Source organism: Nesoenas mayeri (assembly GCF_963082525.1).
Source record: "Nesoenas mayeri genome assembly, chromosome: 4".
NCBI classification, from domain to species: Eukaryota; Metazoa; Chordata; class Aves; order Columbiformes; family Columbidae; genus Nesoenas; species Nesoenas mayeri.
In genome coordinates this window covers 31,666,591-31,691,517 of record NC_137540.1, presented here as the reverse complement: position 1 = coordinate 31,691,517, position 24,927 = coordinate 31,666,591, and the positions used below count along the sequence as shown (strand labels likewise).

Genomic DNA, 24,927 nt, shown 5'->3' with positions numbered 1-24,927 from the left:
GTGATTCTTGCTTTAGTGTTTTCTTTTTTGAACCTATGATGGAAAGGTACATCTTTTAAAAAGACATTTGCTGCAATTCCACTAGTCAATGAGCCATCTGCTACTGTTGCCTTATATGCAGATATTGCATATAGGCCTTATATTATTAATCTGCAAAATATTCTTTTAACTCTCTCCTTTTAAAAAGTCATATGAAAATTACTAAAGACATTTTCTATATTCATCTATAAAATATCAGATGTCGCTACAAACGATGTAAACCTCCATTTGGAAATATTTTGACTAGCCACCAAAATGACCAGAAATCACAAATATAATTTGTCAGTGCAAATCTATAATAGTTTTCTTTCCCTTCCCTCCCTCCCCCTTCCCCATTACAGAAATAACCACCAACCTTCACATACAAAAGGAGTGCTCTGTATCTGAAATGACAGAAATTATGTTTGGTTACCTTAAAGTCACCCACTTTCCCACCAAATTCAGTTTTACAGTATTATAAAAGGGGAAAAAATTAAAGCTGTCTGTGCAAGAATCACTACAACAGTCCTTCAACCCCAACCCTTAATTATTATAAGATTTAAAGATTTTATGTTAACATTGGGTCTTCTTCTCTCATCTGATTACTGTTCTTCAAGCCAGGATGGGGCATCTGCTCCAGGAGTTTTCAATTTGATGTGGAACTGTTTAAGTGTCTGTTCAAGCTGCTTTTGATTCCCGGCAAAGTATGCCGCAATGGCATTGTGGAACAGAACAAGCTGATTGTGCAATACCTTAACCTGCAGGCAAGGACAGAAATGGATTAAGAGAAGGCAGATGTTAACAACATCACAGGTCAGTTATAGAAAAAAAAAGTATTTGAGATGCTAAGACTTCATACAAGTTTATTTAATACAAGTCAAAAACCACAAATCCAAATTTCAAAATTCTTTAACATTAAGGCAATTTTGAGTTTTCAGAAGGTATGCCTAATAGTCAATACCAACTCAGTATGCATGGATCAAAGCAATTCACGAAACAGAATATTATCAAATATCAAACACTTGATTACAAGCACTTGTTTCATTGAAATTAGATGTCAAACCTCTGTTTAAGATACCCACCTGCAGACCAAATAGATTTCTGTGAGACAGTACATGACAAATGCATTATTTAAGTATACAGTTCATTTATTTGACCCCCTTTCAGAGTTGCTGTTTTCCAGCTCACATATACCTAAGTTAAATGAAACTGATGTGTTTTTTTCCTAGTAATATTTCTCATCCCTCTTCTGTAACACCAGATTATTTACAGAACTTGGTCAATACCTTGACTACAACATCTGTGCAAAGTGGTCATGAAACACACAGGTCACAGCAGTAATCAAGACTCAGGGAGAAAAGCAGAGGAGCAGCTGGAGGGCATCACTGTTACTCTCCTTCCATCTGGTCTATGATGACAAGCCATAGCATTGATGAAGTCAAAGCTGAACAAATGTTATGTTTCCATCCCAGCACAGCAGTAAACTCAAAGTTATGAATGATGAACAGTAGTACGCTAAAAAGAGGCAGCTGCCCATCTTCTCTCGCAGCCAAAACCTGCCCTTTTGGTTCTTGAGCGTGTGTTCAGCCCAGCAACATCTCGCTGTTCTGTCAGAGCCCGAATCCCTACGGTGGTGACCCTGTGCCTGTTTCCAGCTACAAAACCCTGAGCACAGCAGCATTTAGCCAACACACAAGAGAACAGAGGAACAGGGCGGCCGATGGGTCCAAAGGGAGAATGTGGTAGTCAGCAGATTTAGCTTTCTCTGCCCAAATTGTGGATCACTGCCCTGTCTGTCAGCACAACCCACAAGGAGAAGTCTACTCCTGTCACGCTAGGAAGCAAAACTGTCCTTGGGCCAGGCTTGGCCTGTGCCTACCAGCTGACCATGCTTGTTTCAACAGGTCATCTGGCTAACGTGGTTTTCTGAAATGCACGCGACTCAATATAGAGATCCTTTATTGCCTTAATTTACGAAAGGATCTCCAATTTAAAAAACCAACATGTATTAGGTATGCTGTTACACCAGAAAAATGTAACATCTACGCTATTACACAGAAATGTAATAATATACTTTTAAAATACAATACTTTGAGAAAAAAGGGCTGAGCATGCATGCACGTGCATGTAGATGTAAGTAAAAGTTTAGCAGTAAAAGTTGACATTTTTTAATGAGTATACAACAAATTTTTTTACAAATAGTCTCATTTCATGAATTAGATTTTGCCCATGAACTGATGACTGTACAGACCTTTGTATCCTACTTGAGTGATAAACTCTCTCTGATGACACAAATTTTTTCTAAGTTGCTCCGACAATTTGAAAACTGGTATTCCTGTGTTTTCTCCCCTAATAATTCAGGCTAATTTAAACTTAATAGATGTGAAATAATAGGCTTTTTGCCTCATTAACAGTGTAAAATGGTAGGTTCTTCCATCAAAAGGATCTCCAAAAAGAAACATGAGAGAAGCAGGTATGGGTAGAAAGGAGTCTGCAGTACACATCTGATCTCAGCATAGTCTTTTTCATTTACAGTAGAAGACTTCACCAAATTCATGAGGTCCAGACACTTTAAGAGATGTAGAATATAGCTAACTACACTTGTTCAACAAACTTACAGTTCATCTTTTCAGAGTCAAGTAAGACGGCCTCTTTCAGTTCACGTGGGAAAAGTAGTGTATATATATATATATACACATATATTTTTTGTATCTATAAAAATGTGTATTTTAATCCCAAAAATATTAAGTAACACAAGTGGAAAATATCAGAATACCACCAAGAGTTTGCTTTTAAAAGTCAACAGCAAAAAAATTTAGCAAGTACAGTTTTTTTCTTGAGCAGATTCCTTCATCATTGACACACAAAGTTTCACACAGTCCAAGCTAGTTCCAGCACATTATTAAAATGCCACGAGAGTTTTATTCATACCATTTGTAGGAACTCAAATAAAACAAGGGTAATTGATACACTGTCCCAGCCCAAGTTCATCAATTTGAGGCTAAATCAGTACTTCCTTAGGGGTAGCTTTTAACATAAAGCTTTTGTGAACTGCCCTGAATTCTCCTGATAATTTTATAAATTCAGTCAGGCCCAGGCTTCAAGTGCATGTGCACACACACACAGGCGCAGGAATTCACAATGTAGAGGCAGATGATTCGGGCTGAAAAAATGTTTTGTTTTGGTGGGGTTTTTTTTGAGCTACCAGAGCTACCTCTTCGCATGAGGTTCAATCCCCACACCAGAACTACCTCCTCATAGTCTAAATTTCATTATCATTATCAAGCTAGTTGCAGAGGTTCAAGATGTTACAATTTCCGCTCTCCTCCTTCAGAAGCTAATTGCTAAGTGAATCCCAAAAGTGATGGTGGGATCTTTTTATCCGTAGCTACATTCAGGCAACTTTAAATTTCTAGAAAAAGACCACTTAAACTGCCTGACACTGTACAATGAAGCTCTACAACAAAGCAGCAGCCAGCTAAGAGGAAAGTGAAAAAGCTGGAACATCTCAAATCACCTGATGGCCACTGCAAAACCACCTGCAATCACAGCTAAGAACTGAATGACATGTATTCACTTAAAGCCAAGTTCAAACCTAACCAGTTTTCCCATGAAAAGAATCTCGGCCTTGCCCACTCCTGTCTCCAGCCACTGATTCCCACTTCCACACTGTTTCACCTTAGCCCTCTGTTGGCAAAACACTAATGCAGTTATGTAGTCAGTTGGATCAGATCTAGATTAAAACTAACCAGACAACAATGTATTTGCTTTAACCTGCATCAGCTCCCCAATCTGATTCTCTGCACAGCTGCAAAAACACTTTTGTAAGCATAAGAAAGCAGGCAACGTGTGGGAAGGGGGACAGGGGAAGGGGGGCAGACTATTAAGGGACCACTTTTTTGTGCAGCAAAGCCTTGAAGACCGCAGTGTTAAAAGCCAACTCTTCTATTCCAGTGAATAAGCATTTGAAGATTCACCTTTCATTAAAAGAATCTTAATGGTGTGCTGCTAAAATACAGATTCCAGTGTATGACTAGCATGCCTGTCAAAAAGCCATCATATTTTACAGTTTAATATAATTTAAAATCACTGTTCCTTGTTAATTAATTACATACATCTATTTGTTCCTAATTACTAGCAGAGTAAGCACTCCATAATAGACTTGGCAAAACAAAACTGAAGTTTGTGGATAAGCATAAGAAATGGGCATGCGCTGAACAGAAGACTTAGATTTCATATACAGAAGGTACTGTAGGTTGAATTTGAGTTTTCACATTTCCTCTGGATGCTCTTAACATTTCATTTCTTTCTGAATGTTGTCCTCTTCCCTCCACCTCCCTCTGAACATTGCATTTTCCATGGCACAGTGAATACAGATTTCTTTATATCCAACCTCATTCAGACTGTTTCAGCCATCTCAGCCCTGTTCTTTCTCTTACTTTGTTCCTCCTCACAACCATCAGAATCCTCTCCCCTAGTTATCTTTATCTGAAGTTACTTAGTGTGAACAGTTATTTCATCTGGGTTTCCATAAGACTGCATATTGCTTTCATTTGCAGAGGAAAGCATTTAAACACCAAACTCCTGAAGCACAATTCACAGAAATGCATTCAATTTCTTTCTTTACACAGAGAGATTTCACATTTCTCAAGTGCATACATGAATAACAGTTTTTCCTTTCTCAAAATAATACCTTTTCAAAAAAATTTCAGTGGCAGAAATCTTTAAGCTAAGAACAGGACACCATCCCTATTAAAAAAAGTTATCTGTTTGTAAGCGACAGATTTTGATTGTAGCTATTCTTATTACCCAATGCCACAAATTTCTACACAACTCTGCCAGCTAGGGACAGCCCTAACTTCAAACCCAGGCACTATAATGAAAGTGAACAGAAATCTTGTATATCTTGGTTTTAGACAGAAACTTGCAATCCCAGCTTGTCAAGGTTTAAGGCAAATTGACAATAAACCATGGCAGACATTCCCTGTTATCCCCTCACTTCCTGCCACCCCTTTCCTTTAGATGGGAAAGATGATTGGAAAGATAAGAATAAAGGAAAAGATACTTAGACTTCAAGTTGGAGAGTTTTAAAGGGTTTTACTAATGCTACTAATAGAGAATATATATACAAAATATACAAAACCCCTCTCAAGTGCTCAATGTGGAGTTGGCATCACTCCAGCAGCAGAGCTGGGTGTGCAGAGCTGGCGGCTCCAGCAGCTGCAGCTCAGGCCCCTGGAAGTCATGGGCGGGACTGCACAGCAAACCGGAACCTGGTTGCAGGGATGCAGGGCCTGAGGCCTGTAGGTCACAGGCAGACAGACAGACAGAGTCCTCTCTAGATGCCGGCCATGGTCAAAGAGAGAGTGACCCTCGTGATCACCCTCTCATATAGGGGGTATGATGATTATGGGATGGAATATTTCCATTGGTCAGTTCTAGTCACCTGTTCTATCCACCCTCCTCAAACACACCCCTCTCACAACGGAATGTGGGAAAACTTCTGTCTTTCTTGGCTACCATAGTAATAAATCTAAACATGAACGTCAGCATTCTGTTGGTCTCTTATCAGCACCGAGTATAGCATCCTAGGAAAAATATGCAGGCTAAAGCTCAGAAAAGTACAGCCACCTATAAGAACTTAGCTGAAAGAAAAATCACTAAAATAGAACCAGTCATGTTTTTAACAAAACCAGGACACAGCTTTACTGTATCACAAAATCACAGAATGTTAGGGAATGGAAGGGACCTCAAGAGATCATCCAGTCCAATCCCCCTACCGGAGCAGGAACACTTAGATGAGGCTACACAGGAATGTGTCTAGGCAGGTTTTGAATGTCTCCAGAGAAGGCGACTCCACAGCCTCCCTGGGCAGCCTGTTCCAGTGCTCTGTCACCCTCACTGAGAAGTTTCTTCTCACATTTAAGTGGAACCTCCTGTGTTACAATTTGAACCCACTGCCCCTTGTCCTATCATTGGTTGTCACTGAGAAAAGCCTGGCTCCATCCTCATGACACTCATCCTTTATATATCTGTAAACATTAATGAGGTCACCCCTCAGTCTCCTCTTCTCCATGCTCAAGAGACCCAGCTCCCTCAGCCTTTCCTAATAAGGAAGATGCTCTGCTCCCTTAATCATCTTTGTTGCCCTGCGCTGGACTCTCTCCAGCAGTTCCCTGTCCTTCTTGAACTGAGGAGCCCAGAACTGGACACAATATTCCAGGTGTAATTTAATTCTCTGAACCTTTGGGGGCTTTTAATTGAAATATTAACATATGAACCCAGGAGAAGAGGTACAAAGAGACTGCAACGACAGAATGCCTTTTTTACCCTAAACATAGGGTCAGCTGGATTATGGCTGTTTGGTGACATTAGCAGAAACACAGATCAACCAGAGCCCACCAGCCCGTTGAACTGCTTTGCAGTGACAGCTTCAATCACCTCTCAATTTTCCATGCTCTGCTCATATGTCATGCTTAACCAAATATGGGACAAAACTTTTGAGTGGGAACATAATTGAGTGCATTTAGTGGAGGCACAATTAGAAAAGAGCATCTATGATTCTGTTTTGACATTAATTTGTCAGGCAAAAAATATACAATTCTTTTTAATGTTTAATATTGGTCAGACTGTAAAAACATTTATTGAAAGATAATGAACTGATTTATCTAATCTAAAATTAAATCCCAAATTGCTTAATTGCTTTGCTATGGTGAGGTTTCATTACACAATTCTATTTTCAACACAGAAGTGATAATAACAACTAAGCTTGAGACTACACTGTACACTACATCCTGCATCTATGTATATAAAACTTGAAGTCAAAAGTTTTACAATCTACAACAGAAAAAATTATACAGCTACCATAACCATTTTCCTACCTAAAAAGGCTTCTCTAATCAGAATAAATATTAATTCACATCTGGACTCACCACCATGATAATATGTATTAATAAAGTTGATGATTAGAGATTTGCATGTTCTAGTAAATCATGAGTCTGGCAAGGCCATGCCTTGACACAGCTGCTCAAATACTAACCTTCATTTGCCTTGTATGCAATAAGCTTGCAACAACACAGGCCTTCTAAAACAGGCTACAAAAAGGCCCTTTGTGAGAGACTGAGTAAAACCAGTATTTTGTTCATCTGATCTTCCTCTATTTTGATCTCCCTTTCTATTAAATGGGCACTAACATGGTGCTGGGGACAGACACACAAAATGGCAAGTTCCCGTTACTAAGGATCTAGTATCAGTATAAACAGTATAATCCCCTCCCCAGGACAACTGTATCAACTTAACAATATCAAAATTGCCCTTGGGAGTTCAGCATCATATCTGGTCTTCAGTTTACCCATTCCCTAAACGGTGCTACTCCCACAGCAGAAGGGGCTGTCTTCCTCCTTCCTGTTAGGTGCACACTGTACTTCTAGCTGTTTAGATTATGCTGGATCATAGCAATGGTTACAATGTACCTTTGGAAAAAGTAGAACATCCGAGATTATCAAATCTAACTGAAATTTAAATCTAGTTCTTATACTCTTGATTCTATACTTATTGAGTTAAAAATCCTTTAAAATCTAAAAAGTAGTTGACTTAAGAGCAGTCACATATTTTGTATGCAGCTAAAAATTAAAAGTAATGTTTATCATAGTAATGTAGCTGTCTGGCAAATCAATTGTGCATTCCAATTTCTTAATACTACCCACAGGACAAGTATGAGGTCTAACAGGAGCTCCCCTCCGTTGACTTTAATGAAAAAAATGGTTGACACCAGCAAAACACATAAATACATCAGACTCGTAAGAACATCATCTCTCAGATAACCACTGCCTCCCTCTACACCCCAGGAAACATTCTGGGCAACAGAAGAACAAAAACTAGCAGATACTGATGAAAGCTGGGGGGAAAAAAAAACAAGTGTTCCCGAAATGTAAATTTAGGATTGGGATTACATATTGTTTACTATGGAGAATCCTATACAATAAATAGAAACACTATACTTTACAAAATTACATGCAGCCTTCACTAAAAACTTTGACATCTCTAGTGTCAAAACTGAGACATGTCAATCGATGATAAAAAGTCTTAGCCATGTGAAAGTCCCCACTGTATTAACCTAAACAAAAAGGCAGGAAGGAAAAAACAACCTTTTTCAGAAGTAGAATTTGTAGGCTGTGACTGCTAACAGGATGTTTGATCTAATTCAAGACTGTTGCTAGGAATACAACTTCATTAGTGTTCCCTAAACTATCCAATTTAGGTTTTTTAAAAAACATGGAAACTTTTTTGTACAATATGGACATAAAATGCTTTCACTCTGGAACTTTACTATCTCTATACATATCAATTGATCAGTCAGCTGTACAGTTAATGCAAACCAAGGGGAAGCAGGGTACATGCTATTTTCAACCAATTTGAACTTCAGCATCAGAATTCCTGTACAGGTATAAACTGCAAGGATCAAACTATTTCAACACAAGTACATTATATTAGTAGGAAACAATTTACTAGAAGAAGAAAAAGGGGGGAAAAAAGAACGACCCATCTTCAGTACATTCATTTTCAACCTAGCATAGTTTTAAAACTCAGTTATAAGCATTTTCTAATTTAAGCATAAGTATCAGCATTTAGATTACACTTCAGCTTGTTCAAGAAAATTAATTTCAATATGGAGTTTTTCCATTTGAAAGTTAATGGGCTACAAGTTCAGCAAGAACAACAAACACCAGGGCAATACCAGTTTTTAAACTTCTGATGATGTGGCTCATCAACTCTTAACATGCTGTGTGATTCCAGACCCCTGGTCCTAATGCAAATGCCTAGATGAAGTAAGAGTGCTCAGGAGCTACATTTTTAGCATCTACTGTTTTGGAAACAAAAGGTTTGTTGATTTTCTCCACTTTTTTTCTTTCCCTCATCTGTTGACAGTTCATTTCTTCCTTGTATCCAATCTTTATTTCAAGTAGCTGATACAACTGCATATGCTACAATTTACTCAAGAATTCATAATAATCAGTTTTAATTGGTCTAGCTTGTCCCCAAGATTTTCCCTTGAAGTTTCCTTCTTCTATACAAGTAGTATTGTTTGCTACTGTTGTCATTTGGGGCCTCTCCTGGATTGTCTGACAGGCAGCTGTTACCTACATTGAAATCTTTAAAAAATATTAATTAAACCATACTGAACATGTTAATCCACTGCTAGACGTAGACAAACTGTCAAACTACTATCTTTTATATAAGTTTTGATCATATTCCTCCCTCTGGAGGCACAGGAAATACTAGCCATAGATTGTTATAACCATTTCATTTACTATGAGTATGAACAAAAACAAGATATTGAAAGACCATCATTTTTACATCTAATTAGAAACAATTTAGAAGGACTTGTTTATCAAAGACAGCACAGTTTAGAAGTGTCTTCTGTATGGCAATTCTGTTTTTGCCTGGTAGACAGAATAAGAGGGATAAGAATTCCATCATTAAGAGGCTGCAGATTAAATGGTACGGTTAGAACAAACACATATGAGAAAAAAAACCTTTAAACCAACACTTCAAGAGCCCTGTTTAGAATTAAGAAACTATAAGGGCACTAATTATAGAAAGTTGTATTTTGCAGTTCAAGTTATTAGTTTGAAGAAGCCTCTTCACAGTTCTCTCTTTCCTTGTGTGTATCCTCCATGACAGTGTTGTCAAACTTAAGTATTACTTTGAATCTTAAATCCGTATTTATATGACTCATGGTAACATTAGATGCAATAAACTGGAAAAAACCTCCCACGTCAACAAGAAATTTACTGCCCTATTGTTTGCCATTTGCAGCTGGAGCAGCTTGATTAGGGACTTATAAGGTTGCCTGTTCTAAAAGTGCGTCCTCCAGTGATACAGCAAGAACTCAGAAAGTACACCTTACTTTCTTTGCTCGCTCTATTTTTAGATTAAGATATATAAGAATTCAAATATTTCTAGCAAAGCAGAAACTTACAGGACTAAACTCCTAAGCATAACATCAGAAATTGTAGCTTACCTTATTTTCTTCCAAAAATTTCAATTTGATGGATACATCATTACGCATTTTGTCGTATTTCTCTTTATGCACTTGAAACAGTTGTTGTGACTGCTCAATCTTTGGCAGAGTGTTTGCATCACGAGGGCCAAGATTCAGCTCTTCTAGGTCTGTTCGATAGGCATCATATTCAATCCTGAGAAGGAGGAAAGGCAAAGTGTATCAAAACAGACCTCACAGACAGGGCCAAGTACAATAGAAGATGAACAAAACAGTCAAGTACATAAAAACACACAGAGAAGCTTTTTCCCCCACCCCCCCATTCATCAAGCAAAAACATCCTTAAGTACATTGTATAAAGCTGCCTCAACAAGAACCATCCCTCTTCCGTTTCTGTCTCAGCCACATGCTCTGAGTCCTCCAGTTTGTGCTGCTTCAGTGGTCAGAGCCTTTTCTGGGACATCTCAGCTTATTAACCCAGATAAAACTAGTTGGTTTTCATTTTTGTTTGTTTGTTGGGTTTTATTTGTTTGGTTTTGTTTGTTTGTTTTTGGGGGCATGGGGGTGGGGTTCAGGTTGTTATTCTGCTATTGCATCAGTTCCATGAAGAGTTTTGCCAAGAGCAATAGAAGCACAAAGAGCGGGACGTTGCCTTTCAGCAGATGTGTGAGCAATGGCTCAGTTCTACCAAAATCTGTCCCTAGGCTTCTTCGGCAGCCTCTGGGCTTCTCTGTGTGCTTTTACTTGAACAGCTCTAGAGCTTTTCCACAAGAAGTTTTGCAAGAACTTGTCTGCTCCATGGATAAATAGGCTGCAAAAAGATGATGCATTGTTTGTATGATACTGAAGGCCTATCTTATTTTCCTAGGGAAGTCTGACTCCCTGGATCAATACCACCACCAATGGAGATAAGGGAAGAGATAGACAGAAGGTTAAGACTAACAGCTGGGTGGTTAAGCTAACTCTGCACCAAATGCATATATCCCACTTCTAGATAGGACAGATAAAAAGTATTTTCTAATTTATTCTTGTTCTCTCCAAATTATCTATCCTGGATACTACTAGCAAAACCAGAATCGATGTTATGGTATAGACTCTTGCCTGCAGACACCCAACAACGTTTTAGTTGAACCAGCTAGTCTTCATACACCACTATTTATTAAAAAGTTATAAACCTCCTTGATATCCTTCCATATTAGAATGTAAAATTTTTTTACATGAACAAAGATGAAACAGCCATACCCTCTTTCTCATTTCAATGGGAAAAAAAAAAAGTCTTAAAAGTATTTAATACAGAAGCTTGAATATTGATAGTTTTGCCTTCAAAACCATTAAGCAATTCTTCTTTTCAAGAAAGTTTAAGTTAAGCTGTCTATTAATCAATGTTTAGCATTTATAAGTGGGAAAAACACCTATGGAATGCTAGCAGTTTAAAGACCATACCACTAAATTAATCTGCTCTGCAGTGTTAGATACAAGTCTGACAAATGCTGGATCCTTGCCAGATATACTATTTTTATATTTTAAAACATTATTGCAAGTGGATAAGAGAAATATAGTAACAAGCTCTAGCTTTTTTCTTCCTCTTATGCAATGTGGTCCTTTGTTCTCAGCCATTCAGCACTTGACCAGGTGAAGCAACAGGCAAGAGCCAGAAATGCCTGCAGGTGAGGGGCAGCCCTGCCCAAAGCCTCACTGCTCCTCCCATACTTCTTTGTAGCTTTCAGATAATGGAACCCAGCATGTCAGCATGTGATAGATGCCAATTTTAATGGAACAAACCAAGCTATTTCTGGCTTTTCAAATAAGTTTTCTCATAGGCATTTCTAAAACAGGAAACAAATCAAGATTAAAAACTGGTTACAAACAACAACTTTTCAGTTGGCATAACCACTCCAAAAGAAAATACCTCACTTTCAGAGGTAAAAGGAGTCATAATATTCACAGGGCTCTTTCTGATTCTCATTGCCACTATGATTCCAGCTTTATTTAAATAATTTAGGACTTAACTCCAAAAAGGAAGCAAACCAGAGTTGATCGAAGAGGAGAACAGGTGTTCTGAAGTGCTGAATTGCTGAAGTGCAATTTGGGACAGGGAAGAAGAGGTACAGAAATAAACACACTAGACTGCCTATGTAAGTGTAGAAGCTTTGCAATTGATTTGCCTTACTGAAATAGCAAAATACTAGACATCTTTAATGAACAAGAAGGGAAAGTAATGACATTACTTCAGGAGGGAAGAGCCATATATTGAAAAATGACTCACAAGAACAATAACAGTAGATATATTTTGTGTAAATTTTCAAGGGGATACCTGGAAAATATGTTAACAGATGGGGTCTTTTTACACTTAAATGTAAAAAAATAAAAGGAATACTTTATATTCAGAGTAATTCTGCCTTTTATGCCTTCTGAAAGTTTACCTAGATATCTAAACAATAACTTACTATTTTGCTCATAAATAAAGCATTCGAAAATAAAAAATAAAGGGGAGGAAAGAACTTCAAAACTCAAACAGTTTGCAATTTCTGACCTAAGAAAACCTCTCAATAACTCACAAAAAATTATAGACATAAACGACATCTTTGGCAAATTGAAAGAAACATACTTTATGCTATTGAGTCAAAGTCAGAATGGAACCAAGCATCAGAAGGGACTGCAAGTTCAAACCCTGCCTTTAGAGTACTGTACCATATCCAGAAGTAACGTTCTCCAGGGCAGGAAATCAATTATCTACTGCTAGATAATATTCACTCCTTAAGAAATGTCTTTTTTATTTTCCCCTTTCTGACTTAGCCTGCAACTTCTACAGAAAAACTCAAGTATGAATTGCAAATATTATGCATCAACAGAAGCATGAGATTAAATGTTTGTCAAAGAAATTTTTCACTTATTATAATGTAGTTAAATAAAAGGATTAACCTTGCACTGTTTGCACTGCTTAGAAAGCCACCTGAATCTAGCAGGCAGGAAAAAACAACTATAATTGCTCTTAGATACAGAAGTAACAGTAGAACAGAAAGTTTACAAAACACTTGAAGATACGGGCAATGAGGCAGTTAACTGTAAATCCTAATTATATGAGAGCTTTGTTATACTTAGGTTTTTATCTGACAGGCTAGTCACTCAAATACAAGGACTAAACTGATACAAAGTCTCTTTCCTAAAGAGTAGTTTGTAATGAAAATAGCTAGACAGAGAATAGCTACCTGGCACTTTCATACTGTTTCACAGTCAATAAAGTATCCTCAATTGTTTTATTCACCAATGTAGTCACACTGGCAATAAAAAAGTTAATAGCCCCGAGAAGAGTTTCTCCATTTTTAGCTAGAAGTTTCTGTGTATCTGCATTGTAGCCAAACTCCTCCTATAAACAAAAAGCAGAGAAAACAAAACTAGATCATTTAAAATCATAACATTCATCAGCAACTATATAAAAAAATACAAACACAAAGATGTGGGAGTTCTCTCACTTCTGTTTGGGGATGGTTATGATTAAGCAGATAGGATTTCAATACAATAATTCAGTTCGCAGTTCTTACAAAATCTGTCTAACATCAGTAAAATATGGTTTAAAATTGTTACCACACATTATGTTAAATTCTATTTAATAACTCCCTTTTTTTGTGTGTGTGCACTTGGAAGTCTTCAATGTTACTTAAAAGTAAGTGCTAATGTAATCTTTACATTGTCATTCAGCAGAGTTTTAATCCAGCATTTAACATGTGGTTGTTTAAGTAATGCTTAATACAGAGACACCACTACATAAAATATTGTAATATAACTGAATTCACAAGGGTACACAGAATTAATTAGCTATTAAGTTTTATTCTTACATTCTGGAAAAGAGCACTGCGAAAAACCTCAACATCTATCACAGTTTAATAGGCTGTAAATAACTGAAGAGCAGAGCATTATAATGGATAGCAAATAAAAATTATAATGTAGCTCAGCCATAAATTTTAAAGGGACAAGGGCAAAATTATTTCCAAGGCATTTCAGTCACATTTGGATATATGTTTGTTCATGTCTTTGTTAACAGCAGTGTAAGCCCTGACCAGGGTTGCAAAGATTTTCCTAATGCATGGATGCCAAATGAGTCCAATTATTATATTTATGTCATCCATATGGCATCCTCATATTCCGCAGATGAGAGTTCTCACAAAAGAGTACAATCGCTGGTTGTAATAGCTATAAAACACACTAGGTTCATATTTGGAACTTGGTTCTTTTTAGGCTTGCACATTGCCAACAACTGACTCAGAAGTGCTGTATTCTCCCAGTTTCCTTTCATCTGTGTAGAACACAAACAGCAAAGCCAAGCTATATTTTATGTTAACATTAATGACTTCATGAGGGTAGGGTTAATGGGCAATGAGAAGGGAAGAAGCCTGTAGAAAAGGAGGTGCAGTGGAAGTGGGCAATTTGAGGGAGAAGAAAAAAGGAAGAGAACTTAGGGCAAGTTTTCATGAGCAAAGCCCTCCAAACACCCCTAGAGTTTTGTCACCTTTGCTTTGTACAGCTTGCTTCTGTGGCAAAAGCAGCCAGCCAAATCACTACAGATCTTGCTGAAACCAAACTAAGTCTTTTTCAGCTGGTTTTGCTCTAACACTGCCAGCTACACAGTAACACAAGCACTAGGAGAGGGCAGAGGCAGGAGCACATGGGCAGAGCCCACAGCCTGTCCCTTACAGCAGGGCTCAGTCGCATCTCTCTTCCCTCCTGCAAGCAAGACTGCAAATAGTTATCCAGCTGGTCCTCTGACCCAGATCATTACAGACCCAAATGAACAACACTACCAGTTCAAAGGAGGGGGATAGGAAGGATGGGACTGCAGTGGCCTGCAGTACTAAAACATGCTAGCTACCAAAAGTGTCCTTCCACTGGTTCATACAGTTTCATACAAAAACTTTGAGTTTTGTCCATGACCTCTGTGAAAACCTCTTATAAAAGAGAAAGGAAATCCTTTCAGTATCAAGAGCTTATGCTCAGTTCATACTTCATGCACAGGTCAGTTAAAACTGGAATTTATCTGTCTATATAACTAGAGGCACATGAGCCTGGAACCAGGAGTTGTATTTGTATCCAAAAGAAAAAACAGCAAAACATTCACGTTAAGTAATACCACATTAAGATCTCATTTTGTTAACACACATAAAATATTTACCTTAAGAAGTGGTGTTGGTTTTGTTTTCTTTTTAAAACTTAAATATTGTTATCATTTTAAACATTAACAACTAACTGTTCAGAAATTTTACTTTTAGTCTTGCATGAGTGTTAGAGACAAGAATGCTATCCAAACATTGAAGAAGAATAGGCCAGGCTACAGATGGTAACAAAGTGCAGATTAAACAAAGGGGAAACACAAAGAGGAAAGAGGCAAACATCAGGCAAGTGTCCAAGAGGCAAAGGTTAGATAACTTTTATTACAGCAGCAGAAACCTTTATTTGATTTTCATCAACAGCCCATTCAATAATCTACACAAGAGATGAATGACTGAAACAAATTCCAAGACCAGTACAAGATGCTGAAAGAACCTGAACAGTATTCCCATTAGAAGTTACAAACTGTTCATGGAAAAAACCCATTCATTAAACAAGATCATGACACCAGATTTAATCCAAGTTCCAGAAGAAGCATCCAGCTTCAGCACATACTTCATAACAACCACTAAGTTCTGCCACAAACCACATGCCTGTATTTGTGTCAAGAGTAAACTCATGATTAAATAATCTGCTAAAAGAAGGTTTTAATTTCTTAGTGGCTAGAAGTGCTCTACTTTCACGGATTTTCATCTGTCAGAATGATGTGCTCCAGTGCAGGAGTCTCACATTTTTCAGCTAGCTATTGGTTAAGGTTCCTGTGTGCAAGCATGAACTCCACCTCCTCCCTGAAAACTCAATGGGAATATGCAATCATGAAAAAGGGAAGAAAAAACAGAGGTTAAGTTTAATCATCACAAAGGTGATTTGGGCAGCTATATTTTAGGGAATCATACTGGTTTTCCAAAGGATCAGTAGAAGTATCAAATTGCTTTAATTTCATGAATACGGAACAACCAATGTAGAAGCAAGTCAGCTACCATGTTTTGGACACAACACCCACCTTCTCTTTACAGCAGACAGTTTTATTACCAATAACAAGAAATACCAGTGTTACATAAACTTCTAATCCAAAGAAACATAACAGCCCAAACACAGACCTCTAAATATTGCCTTTCTTGCTCAGAAATTCCAAACAACGTAAGAATGCAAATTAGTCCTATTAGTAGCAAAATTTGCATTAAAAAAAGACTTTGAGATGAAATCTCAATGCTTGAATATTCTACAGAAAAATAATTTACTCAAATTCAATGTGCACAAGTGAAGTAATGTGTCCTATTCTACTTACTCCCAGGCATGTTCCCCAAAGACATCTTGTAATTGACATGATGTAACACCCTGGAGCAGTTCAATGCTTCATTACAAGCAAAAGAAATAAAATGCATTTTCTATATAAATGAAAGTTGTCAGTTGTCTAGTCCAATCATCAACTAAAGGCAAACATTTAAGAAACAATAAAGAACTACAGTAATTTCAATAACTTCCTACAGTTTTAAGTCAATTACATAATCTTTTAACACAAAGAACATGTAATATACTGTCAACTACAACGTTTAGTAAAATAGCTGCTAACTACTATATATATTAATATTATATACCCTGCATGAGGCATTTAGGCTTATCTTCATCTCTGCCATTTTATTTTTTTAACACTATAAAAGTCTTACATGAAGTTCCAATGATTTCAAACTCAGGTCAGCAAATGCGTCTCCAAGTTGCCTTTGGGTATGTACCATCTGGAAGAGTTGTGTGGACAATGTCTGTGCCAGTCTCAAGATATTTTCATATTTTTTCTTGTTATCTCTCAATATATCTATTTGAGCTTCTAGTTCCAGATCTACTGTTCTCGAGCCACGACCCAATTTTTCAGAGATGATCTGACGTGTACACTGGGGGAAAAAAATTTAAATTATAAAGAATCACATATATTCAAGACAACACAGCATACACCCATTTTCAGCTTCAAGGGACATATAATTACACACAATTCTTTCACAATCACCCCTCCCAATAGAAGTTTGCACAACAAACTGAAAAAACAACACACTCTTTAGAAGTTTATCAGGACTCAGCAAGAAGAGCTGGACAAGTCTCAACTACTACTAAGCTGAATATTCAAGTTAGCAAATCAAGAGCATAACTAATTGTTTCTCAAGTAAAAGAACACCTATCTCTTTTTAGGTTTGGTGAATCTCATTAAGTTAAAAGAAGCAATTTAGCCCGCTGCATTAAAGTCAGTTAAAGAGAGCATTACTAGTTCCGCATAAAAATATCTACTCAGTGATCTTTTGGGCTTTGCCTACCACCATCCAATTCCAGATTATCCATATTATGTTTTCCAAAAACGTTGTGGTTTTGGTTTTTTGTTTTTGTTTGTTTGGGCTTTTTGGGGGGTGTTTTTAGAGCTGTCTGGGAAACTGGGAACTACTACTACTACTAAAATGCATTTCTCATTATTTACACATCCATAAAATGTAGCTGATTGTCTCAGAAAGACTTACTAGTTCCTTTTTGTCACAAGTCAGATTCTTAATAGATTTGGAGTTCATTAACAGTGTAAGCAGAAAATGTGCTCTTACGAGGCTGTAGACGCTTTCACCCTGGCAATGGCTGTCGCAGCTCAGGCTGCTACCACGTTCCACTTATATGTGACACTTGCTCTGCCAGAGATTTGAGCCCAACTTGGCAGTGAACCTCCCAAGATACACATTGGGGTTTCCCTTACTGAGACACAAGAGAAGCCATTTGCAAAGCAGATGTGCAGCAAAGCCATACAATATCTCTATGAAAAACAGGATTTACTGTTATAGTAAGTTATTTGAAGTTAATCTGTGGTCCCAAGAGATGAAGAGGTAATCAAGTTACACATATGAAGAATTACTGCTAGAAATGGAATTACAAGGAAATGAAATTAGTACATTAGTACACAAACTACTCTGAAGGGACATAACCTAAGTGCAAAACTGCTATTTTGTTAGATGAAATAATTCCAAAGCCTATCTTATATCACATTCCAGAAAAACATTACAGCACTAGATTCCAAATGCAAGGCCTTTAGTTTAATCCAGTCTTTAATTACACCAAAGGAGATACACATTTCACCTGCTAGCACTTTTACATCCTCATCATAGACAAAAACTGAAAAGACTCAAAAATGATCAAGCAGAATGAGTTGGTCATAACTCAAACTTCAGATTAGAAGGTATGGACTATTTGTGCTATTTCATTAGATTCAACCAATTAACAAGAAAGAGCACAGCTAATCTAGAAAACATTTGTCAGTCAAGAATCAGAAGTCTGGGAGAACATAACAAATTGTATCAACACAGAATACAACCTTACTACCAAAGTCTGCAACAGAAATTGCAAAATACAGCTTAGCAATGAGTGTGATCAGAGCATAAGGAAGCATTTCACTAGGAACTATGGAATTGATGGACAAATTTTGGCTATTTGCCCAAAGAGCTGGGACACACACACCCCTATGGAAATGCAAGAGAAAAATATGAATCATGGGAAGCAGGAATAAGGAATTATTTTCAACCAAGGAGTATTTGTTTCAGAAGTTACAGCAACACACCTAAAAACCCTGGCAGTGACAAGTAAGAGAAAACTAGTAGCTGGAAAGACACTGCATACTTTGTTAAACTGAGATGTAGTTAAAGTTGCACACTGAGACCAAACAAGAATAGTTGAGAAAGAAGATGCACCTGTCTATTTTGATTTACTCTCTAGTACAGACACACAAGTCTCTGTATATTCTCACTATTACAGACACAAAATTCCACACGTTAATTCCATTTTGCTTTGTTCTAAAAGAGTATCTGTCCTAAATACAACAGCATTCTTCAAAAAGTAGTAACACAAGGCAAAGTTTAAAAAAAACGCGCACGCTCTCAAAAAAAAACCCATGACACCAAAACACACTTAAAAGAAATGTATTTTAAATTGTGTGTATATCAAAAAATGAACACGGACATTACTAGACCTGTCTCAGAAATAAATATTCCATTAAATGCAGTAGCCTAGTATTAAAAAAAGGCATGTAAAACAGGTATATTTTTTTTTCACAAAGTTTAAGAACTCATATGAAAAAAAAATACAAGCTTTCTATTAGAATTGATGAAAGTCCAGGAGAGTCAGAACTTTCTGGTGCCTGTGTCTTTTTGCTAAACTGAAAATGCCCTTCTCATCCAAAGTGAGCAAGTGAGGGAAGGGAAAAATAACAGAAAAAGCTCTTGACACTAGATTACAGAAAGAAGGGCAATTTCTTCTGATGCTAACTCACTATTACTAGGGAGCATAAAACTGAAGACAGTGAAGAGGGACAGTAGTTGCAATGGCAACGGTATAATCTTATCAAGTTAAGGGAAAAAGTTAAATACAGTGTACAAAAATTAATGGTTAGGCTGGACAGAAGAGGAGCTTCAATGTCCTGTAATTTGCAATTGGAAACAGTTTCTTAAAACAGAAATAAAAATGGGAGATAACAAAAGCAATTGTCTCTCACAGAAATATGTAGGGGACAAAAAGCAAGGCACTCAAAACATATGAAGGCATACTTATTAATTTATTCACAGATGGGTATGACTTCTTAATGTATCCAATAATTTGATTTCACAACTCCTGATACAGACACTCTGACAGAGGAACTACTCATCTCAGATTCCTAAAGAACCTCCCAACAGCAAGTTTCCCCACTAACTCCACTTGCAGATTCATTTCTGGTACACTGAATAGCATGGTTTTCAGCTCAGAGCGGCTTAACTACTGACTTCCCTCCACTAACCACTTACTCCTAGCCTTTATTTCCGCATCTTCTAACCTATGATCAGTCAGCTATTATGAGATAAGGAGAAGACTTTTTCCACAACCTTCCTGATGGGAACCAAAGCAAGCCAGTATGTCCACAAACTGAAATACTGTCCTTAATCAAATTAAATATGCTTTTCGTATGTAGACTACATATAAAGTATATTCGAATGTGTGGCACCTCCAAGGATATTTGCATAATACTCCCTCAACTCAGAATGAATTCATAAGCTCTTTCTAAATAATCCAGTTCCTCAAAAAAGCCATACAACAAGTCAGTACGTGACTCTAGAAAGATCATAATTGACCTGTCTCCTTAAGCATGTTTGGGAAACAACTTCAAGCTTATAGATTTCAAGAAAACAGATCCACTTATTTTTCTGATAGTGCTAGTCTTTGCTTGCTATGCCATAATTGGTGGGATTCTGGATTTCAGGGAAGGGGAGGTTTAAGTCAAGAATGAAATATAAAAATCCAGACTTTGCAAAGACTGTAGCCAAAGAAATAATGTTCTAAATAAGGATCTGTGACCACTTTTCCCAGCATTTTTCACTAGCCCTCTGGCTACTGCCTCACATAAGTGGGTTCGCAATCATTCTGCAATTGAGACAAGGATTTTTTGATTTTGTTTTCTAAATCAAGGCACCCAAAAGAGAATAAGGTCAAGTCCTCTCCTATTTAGTTGTGGTGTAGCAGATTCAATCTGAAGAATCAATGTTTCTTAGACATAGAATTTTAAAGAACGGCTTCAGCTGAATAGCACATATTCTGATTGGAGTACAGCACACTCCAGGAGTAGCTGACAGATTTCTGCAGTTGCTAGAAAACTGAGATTACACGAAAAGTAGAAATTCTAAAAGCTGTTCAGACATAAAAAAGGTACAAACTTCTGATTCTAACACAAAGAACAGAATAATCATTTACTAGTGGGTAGAATGTCTCCATCCCTGCTTCCCAGCCTCAGAGGGCACGAGTCCTCATCTAGACTTAAGAACACTGGCAGGATTCAGACCTGTGTTTTACAAGGGACATTTTTACACAGATTCGCCATTTCTTCATGGTTTGATCTAGATGCCACTGATGCACAACCCACCTGTCCACACCTCTGTCATTTAAGTTGAGGGCATAACAAAAAGCTATTTTTCAAAACTGGTCTTTGTTTTAAACTCCTGATAGTATCCCATTCCCTGACAATTGTTCCTTACCTGTAGGCTTTTTAGTGAGAGTCACTTCTGGCAAACTGTTTTGCTTTAAGCACCTTTTTAGAATTCTTTTGTTATTACTTTAATTTCACCAAATCCCAACTGATCACAAAGCAGCACCATAGGAGAGTAAAACACACGTGAATTGTAGTAACACTTCAAACACTAACAAAAACAATTAGCCAAGACAAAACAAAAACATCAGAATAGCGATTAACAAGTTTGGAACGTGTAGATGGGCCTGACTTTTTTCCATTAGCTAAAATTTTATTTTATCAGCAATCAACTCAAAGATAGCAATAATATTTAATATAAGCATTAGTGCTGAAATCTGTATGTTGAGGGGGACATAACGGAACATTCTTTACCCTAATAAACCAGTAACACCTATGAAAGATTTTCCACTTAAAACCAGGTCTTTAAAAATGCTCACAATAATGCAAGACTTGGAAGAAAATGAAGCCTTCCCTATGCATTCTTGCTTATGCTCACTGCAACAACAGATTACTTTCATGCAGTAGTACAATACTTGGAAAGCTTCAGTCCAATCCAGTAGCAAATTCATATCTGGAATACACATATATAAACACACAAATGTCTGCCTGCATACCTTGTAAGTGTTTAGGCTCCACTTTCTCACCAATTCCAATTTCTCCATTGCTGGATTCTTCACTTCATCTGCTAACACAACAGGTCCACTCTTCTGTTGAGCTCTGCCCCCTGTATCAGACAAAACCAAATCTTCAAGGCCTTGGGTTTTTTTGTTTTAAGGAAACGTATAGAAGATTTGTGATTGCACATGTAAAAGCAGAGCAAGGTGATAGTGAGAACTTAAGACGAGTATGTAAATTTTCAAAATCATTTCCAGAAAGGAATCATTATTTAAAAACTGTTCTAAAGAATACATAAATCTCAGTATTTCACATAGTAATAGGCTCAATAAAGCTTACCTGAATGCACTGAGTTTCACAAAACAACATTAAAACAGCTTTTGAGGCATGTTTATCATTTAATCTGTTTTAAAATTCCAAGAGTTGAACATCCTCTTGGATATAGCCAACCTAAAAGTCTGTTTACAATCTACAGACCATTAAATAGCAACTATTGGCATAGAAAAACTGTTGTCACAGAGGACAACTAATAAATTTCAAAACGGGTTTTTTTCATCTTTTCCAATCCTTTCCAGAAGATGTGTTCAGCCAATATCTAACTTATTTCAGCTTATTAGCTCATTAGATTAGGCAAAATTAATTTTACAGACCACCAATATAAAAACAGCAAAGATCAGACCTAAAGCAACAATTAAATTATCTAGGGCTAATCACACACTATGTGCCAATATTTAGCATTTTCCAGCTAGTTTGCTGTATCACATGGATTCTATGTATGCAACATTTTTATTTATTCACATACAATTTTGACTATTCCTGCCTCTAATGCCTACTGCTACTTACAGTCACCTGAGCCTTGCCAGGTTATTTCTGTAAATAAGAGTTTGGAAAAAAAGTCTATACAAATGCCTCAAGGTATTCCTTCAGCATCAGGCTCTACTATATTCTTTATGTATTCAAAATGCTGTGCAAACATTAAGTAATTAATCCTTCTCAACACCCTTATGAGGTAAATGAATAGGTTTTCTCCTTTTATATAGGAGGAAACAGACAAAGATGTTAAGTAATTTGCCCACAGGCACAAAATGAGTCAAGTCGCAAAGCCTAGTTTGGGTGTTGTGAATTCCTAATGGTCACCTCATATTCTACTTTACTGGAATATGTGATCATTTTGGCAAAAACTACCAAAAGCTTCAGCTTTAACCTTAAGAAAATATTTTGGTTGCTCCCATTTTAGCTACTGCTTGTTATTATTAATATTCAGTAATTATTTATAAAATTTTACAGAGCAAAAAGCAGCATACAGAAAGGAAAGCAGAGGTTACTTTGTGAACTGTTAAAAGCCAGAAATGAGAGGCACCAAAAAACCCCAGAAATCATATTTGCAACTAACAGTAAATAAAATTATTATAGACATGGAGAAGTTAGTACAGTGTCAGTAGAGTCAAGGGTGTTATCCATTCAGTGCTATGATACCTGTGGGAATAATTAAATCACAACCTTGTCCAGCCAGTCTGCTAGCTGCTGCACTGCTAGGAGATATAACAGATGATTTGGGTGATGCTGAGGAACCTGAAAATGGGACATATTTAATCATGAAAATCCATAATTTTCCCTAGAAAGCAATGTGCACTTTTACACAGATTATTTTTTTTTCAATATGAAGAAGCATTTGCTTCAGCAACACATTAAATAGAAGCATTCACAGAAAAATTGCTGGAATTTCTGATGGAAATGTTTTTTAAGAGGTGCAGCTGTTCATGTGAGCTTCTCCAAGCTGTCATGATTTAATCTTTTTCTCTAGGTCATAATGCCAAACTGGTTTGGGTTTTTTTTTGTTTTGTTTGTTTGGGGGATTTTCTGCCTTTTGTTTTATTTTGGTTTTGTTTGTTTTTGTAAGAGTAATCAAAATACAACTGACAGCTTCATCAGTAAAGTATATACCATCAACAGAAAATTCCATGACATTTATTATATACAGCTTCCACGGCTGATACCTCCTTTTTCAGGATTAGATAGATTTCACTGTGCACTTTACTTAACAGCATTGAGAGATGAAATAAACTCTGAAATCTATGCCAATTTCAGACATACTTGATTAACATCTCTCCTAAGTCTGTGTAAACACACAGCAATAAACTACCCTGAAGATCGTATGAGCCATTAGCTGTTAAAATGTGTAATCTCCTTCTCAAAAGAAAGATTTCACAGCACTTGCTTGTCCTCTTTAAAAACAAAACAAAACAAACCCAGCATTAAATTACCTGCACTATGTGTGTTCTATGAGCTGGTTTAGGATTGTGCTTTTTAGACCTTTGTAACTCTTTCATATCACATAAATGTGAAGCAGCATTCTTTTTAAGTTTTCAGTACTTAAAAACCAACCAAACATATTAGCTTTTTCTCTGTAGTGATGAGTAATCAACAGGGGGCGGAGGGAGGGGCTGTGTGTGTGAAGATTTTATTACTTTTGCTGAGAAATTCTGAGATACTTCAGGGCTGACTGTGTGCTGGAAGAAAAGGAAACCAAACCTAAACTTCAGCAGTTTCAACAAAATTTAGTCATCAGTAGCACCCAAAATACCACTCAAAGTAACTGAATCAGCAACCAGCTTTTGCCTTTTAAACCCACTACAGAGCACTGCTAACACGGGGTACAATTCATCTCATGATTTGGATTCAGTTGTACTGAAAATACAAGATTGAAAGACACTTGTTGTGTCCTTCTGTAGCAAGAAATTGCATAAGAGCTGCAACTGGATTCATCCAGGCATAAAAGTTTGACTGACTGCAAGATCCTGCTGAAGGCCTAAAGACTGAATCACTTCAGCAAGCGAGCTAAGACAAGCAGTTTAAAAATCCTTATCATTTGAACAGAGTTATTAACACAGCCTTACGTGTGCTTCAGCATTCAACATCCCACAAATCCTAAAAGCCTTTCTCCTCCAGTATTGTTTACTTTGAGTGTCCTTATTAGGGCATCATTTTTGAATGCAAACAGAAAACAGAATTTTTAGAAACAAGGCAATCATTCTACTTTTGTCCACAGTTTCCTAAGAAGCCTTAGTTCCTGCCTCTTTTCTCCCTTTCTCTGATTTGGTTAGAGCATTAGGAAAATATGAAGAAAATATCCTTGGAAGAAAACTGTGATATCTTAAGTGTTTAAAAAGCACATGTG

At 37.0% G+C, this 24,927-nt stretch overlaps 1 protein-coding gene across 6 annotated transcripts in view; it reads right to left on the bottom strand.

The window, feature by feature from the left end:
• Positions 1 to 477: 477 nt before the first annotated feature.
• The window catches only part of ARFIP1 (ARF interacting protein 1), a gene marked incomplete at its 5' end in the record, with an annotated part of 42,285 nt that continues 17,835 nt past the window's right edge, over positions 478 to 24,927 (bottom strand). For 5 of the 6 annotated variants that reach the window (XM_080344099.1, XM_080344097.1, XM_080344098.1 and 2 more), the window contains 6 exons: positions 478 to 776; positions 10,043 to 10,217; positions 13,231 to 13,388; positions 16,792 to 17,013; positions 21,749 to 21,858; positions 23,226 to 23,321. In XM_080344099.1, coding sequence (XP_080200225.1) covers positions 621 to 776; positions 10,043 to 10,217; positions 13,231 to 13,388; positions 16,792 to 17,013; positions 21,749 to 21,858; positions 23,226 to 23,321 — 917 coding nt within the window. In that variant the 3' untranslated portion in view covers positions 478 to 620. The remainder of the gene's footprint in view (positions 777 to 10,042; positions 10,218 to 13,230; positions 13,389 to 16,791; positions 17,014 to 21,748; positions 21,859 to 23,225; positions 23,322 to 24,927) is intronic. The other variant, XM_080344100.1, reaches the window with a different exon arrangement.